Below are 3,757 nucleotides of genomic sequence, written 5' to 3' on the forward strand. Positions count from 1 at the left end.
TAAGGAAAGAGCGTCCGGTGTGCACATGCGCTTTGGCAAACGTGCAGCTTTGAGCTTTGAAAAATTCGCCACCAAATCGCGCGCTTTCTCCGCGCTTCTAATCAACTTGATTTAATTGTGCGATCATTCCAAGCTCGGTGTTGAAATGATTAATGGGTCACGCTTCAATTGTTCATCAATCATTTTTATGCACGTTTTCTGGATTGACACTGCGCGAAGTTTTTTAGTATTTAAAGAGTGTTTAGGTCAATGCCCAGTTTAGTGGCTACTCAGATGCTTTTTTCGGGACGTTTAAAATAAATTGTGAACTGTTTTAGGTGCCGTTAGAGTTTTTCTATTCAATTTGCCGAAATTTCTGGTCCATTGCTTTCCAGACACTTAACTGTCTTGTTACGATGGTATTTTTTGCCAGCTTTTGGACAAAATAAGTTAACTAAATTTGTAGATCATTATTAATGGAGAGGTTAATGCAAGGCAATTGTTTTATCAGGTAAGTCAATAACTAATGAAGCAAGTGCTAAGGTAAATTACCCTCACAAGGGAACGAAAAGATTAACGCTTGAGACAACGATTCGATTAAAGTTCATAAACTCAGGGAAACTGTTAGGTAAAAGATGAAGAGATGATCTCTTTAACACATAATTAGAAAAAAAGATAAAGCACAGTTAAGAAATAGTTAAAAAAAGAAAACTCTAAACTCTGGTCAACATGATTTTTTTTCTAATGTCTAGTACGTGTTACTTATGAAATTTTTTATGCACAATCTAAAAATAAACTCAAAAATTGGCCATCTCGTCAGATCTCAAAAAAAAATTAAATTTTTTTATAAAACATTAAATGTCACTGTGTGTGGGCGTATTTTCTTTCATTATTACGAATAAAAAAAAGTCACATTAACTGACTTATTCATATACAGGGTGCTACAGCTTTTAAAAGTTCATTAAAAAGTGTCTCCCTTTATGTAAAGATTGACCTATCTCGGAATTTTTCAATTTTTTTTATTTTCGAAGATATTTAGAGTGGCTCGTTTTTTAAAAATCACCTTGTATGTTTAAAAAGCTGGTTTAATCAAAAGAGCATTCCGTTTGCTAAACTTATATGGTTTGACGTGCTCATTCAGAGGATTAGTAATTGTTGCACCAAAACCTAGCTTTCAGAATATTCTTTCAGTCAATGTTAAAGACAAGTAAAAAAACTTTTTAAATAGTTGCTACAATATGTAGGTACAATTAGCAAAAAGATGGCATAGAGTAATAAAATTAATTTGGTTATTTTATTTTTTACAAAACTAGACGTGTTACAAAGAATGTCTTTATTATTATTAGTTATTATTCACTAAACAAATTAAAATAAATTCGGATATAATTAAAAAAAAATAAAAAAAAATGTAATATTAATTAAACTGACAATCAAATAGGTGAAAAATAAATGTGGGGACCTTTTTGCGGATTCAAATCCATACAACATTCTCTCGCTTCGTTCCCTTTTGCTTCAAGCAACGATGTCCGCCTGGCTGCATTCTTTATCTAAATAAAATTTTGTATAAACTGAATATTTGTAGCCCAGACATCCAGACAAAACAAATTGACTTTTACTTGGTTTAATACAAATACATGTGTGCATTCGAATTTAGAATATTACACATTTGACAAAGAATCAACAAATAATCTTTCAACTTTCTTTGACACTTGTTTAAATAAGAAATGGTACATTTCTCGGTTTGGTCCATATGTGAATTTTATTTTTTTGGCAATTCAGACTTGAATCATAAAAGTACGAAATCAGTTTATTTGTAGCTAGAGCTAAAGTGACTATTGTAATTTTTTTTTTATAAAAGGAAGTAGATTGTCGACTAAAATAGCTTATCGTAATCACTCATGTACACAGTGTGTTTAAAAATACTGGACTTAATGTGTTATCACTTATACTGTTGCTTAGAAAGATATAATATTTCATAGCTCATCCTTGCAATAGCAAACAATGGGCCACTCTTTCAAGCTACAGTACTTACAGTCCAAAAAAAATTTGGGATAAGTGTTGTTATCACATCTTGAAATACAATTTCGAATTGCATCACACACTTTAGGTCCAAATATATAAAGCCTTCGTCGATTTGTATTTTCAACAATCCTAGCAATGCTTCGTTTTGGTATCTTCTGCTTGTGTCTAGCATCGGTCTTGGCACTGCCACCACCTAAAAAAATTCCTTACGGCAAGCTTGGTAAGACCAAAAGTTGGTATTCTTTTTGTTTATATGATGATTCAGGACCAAGAATAATAAACGGGCAAAATGCAACTTTGGGCCAATTTCCTTGGCAAGCAGCACTTCATGTTACAAGCGACTCTTATTCATGGTTTTGTGGTGGAAGTTTAATTAGTGAAGAATGGATTCTTACGGCTGGACACTGTGTCGATGAGTAATTTTGTTTTATTAAAAAAGTTTTGCTTGACTTGCTTTTTCAAAGGGCAAAGTCAGCTCGCATAGTGACTGGTTCATTGGAATATACGGGAGACACTGGGACTGTTTCTTCAGGTCAAGACTTTATTTTACACGAATCTTACGACGCCCTTACTCTTGAGAACGACATAGGGCTTATAAGACTAGCGGAAGCTTTAACATTCGATGGTAACGTTTGAAATGCTTCGAAAATTGTTTTTAAAATTGTTTTCAGACAACACTAAGGCAGTTGGCTTATCAAACGATACTCTAGAAGTTAATACAACTATCACAATAAGTGGCTGGGGACTAACTTCAGACGGTAGGAATAATTAGGTTCAAATTGATTTTATATTTAATTTGTTTGTCAAAAGACGCCGCTGTTCTAAGTCCTGACTTGGAATATGTTGATCTGGTAGCCATTTCAAATAGTGCCTGTGAGGAATATTACGGTAAAGGTTTAATTGTAGAAGGGATGGTTTGTGCTGTCTCACCAACTAGTGAAGTTAAAAGTTCATGCAGCGTAAGTACAAGAGATTAAAATATTTTTTAATTAATGCTCTTTATAGGGAGACAGTGGTGGTGGTGCTGTTACTAATTCTACAACAAATCCACTTCATGTCGGAATTGTTAGTTTCGTCAGTAGTAGGGGATGTGAAAGTGGGGCTCCTTCTGGATTCACAAGAACTGCAAATTATAGAGCGTGGATTCTAGAAAAGACAGGAATTTAGATAGATATATTTTCGATATATTTTGTATATCGAAAAGACAATAAACGAAATTCAACTTTTCAAGTTGTTTATTTTCGAAGATAATAACATTTGAAATAATTTTTTATCGAACAATTAAAATAATAGCCAAAAGTTATAAGTAGTTTTTGGTGCAACAGACCACGTTGATGTAATAAAAGCAAAAATTCTCCTAACTTGGAAATACGCTTTTTGAAGTTTACTCTTGTAAGTTGATTAGCCTTCACGGAATTCATAAATTTTACAGACGTTGCATCTGAAAGTCTGCAATAATAAATACCTCTACCTTATTACCTCATCGAAATATTTTAGTAAAAACTGAATGAACACATTTCGTATTGCAAGGATGAGTGCAATATAAGAATATATAGACGCAGAAGAACAAATAAAAATTGACTCCAACGAAGCAGATTCATATTATGAATAGAAGTAGCTTTAGTGCAATTTTAAAGAAAAATTTATGACAAAGGTCGAGAGAATTTAATTATTTGCAGATGAGTACAGGTTGTAAACACACAGAATGAGTTGTTAGTAAAATTAAATAAATAGTTTAATTAATTTTAAAAACTTG

At 32.6% G+C, this 3,757-nt stretch overlaps 1 protein-coding gene across 1 annotated transcript; it reads left to right on the forward strand.

Moving 5' to 3' along the window:
• Positions 1-2,062: 2,062 nt before the first annotated feature.
• On the forward strand, positions 2,063-3,227 carry LOC655900 (yippee interacting protein 7). Its single transcript, XM_962458.3, has 6 exons — positions 2,063-2,221; positions 2,267-2,417; positions 2,466-2,626; positions 2,673-2,759; positions 2,812-2,960; positions 3,007-3,227. The coding sequence occupies exons 1-6, from the start codon at positions 2,137-2,139 to the stop codon at positions 3,166-3,168; spliced, it is 795 nt and encodes a 264-aa protein (XP_967551.1). The 5' UTR covers positions 2,063-2,136; the 3' UTR covers positions 3,169-3,227.
• Positions 3,228-3,757: the final 530 nt, after the last annotated feature.

This window comes from Tribolium castaneum, chromosome 3 (genome assembly GCF_031307605.1).
Source record: "Tribolium castaneum strain GA2 chromosome 3, icTriCast1.1, whole genome shotgun sequence".
NCBI lineage: Eukaryota > Metazoa > Arthropoda > Insecta > Coleoptera > Tenebrionidae > Tribolium > Tribolium castaneum.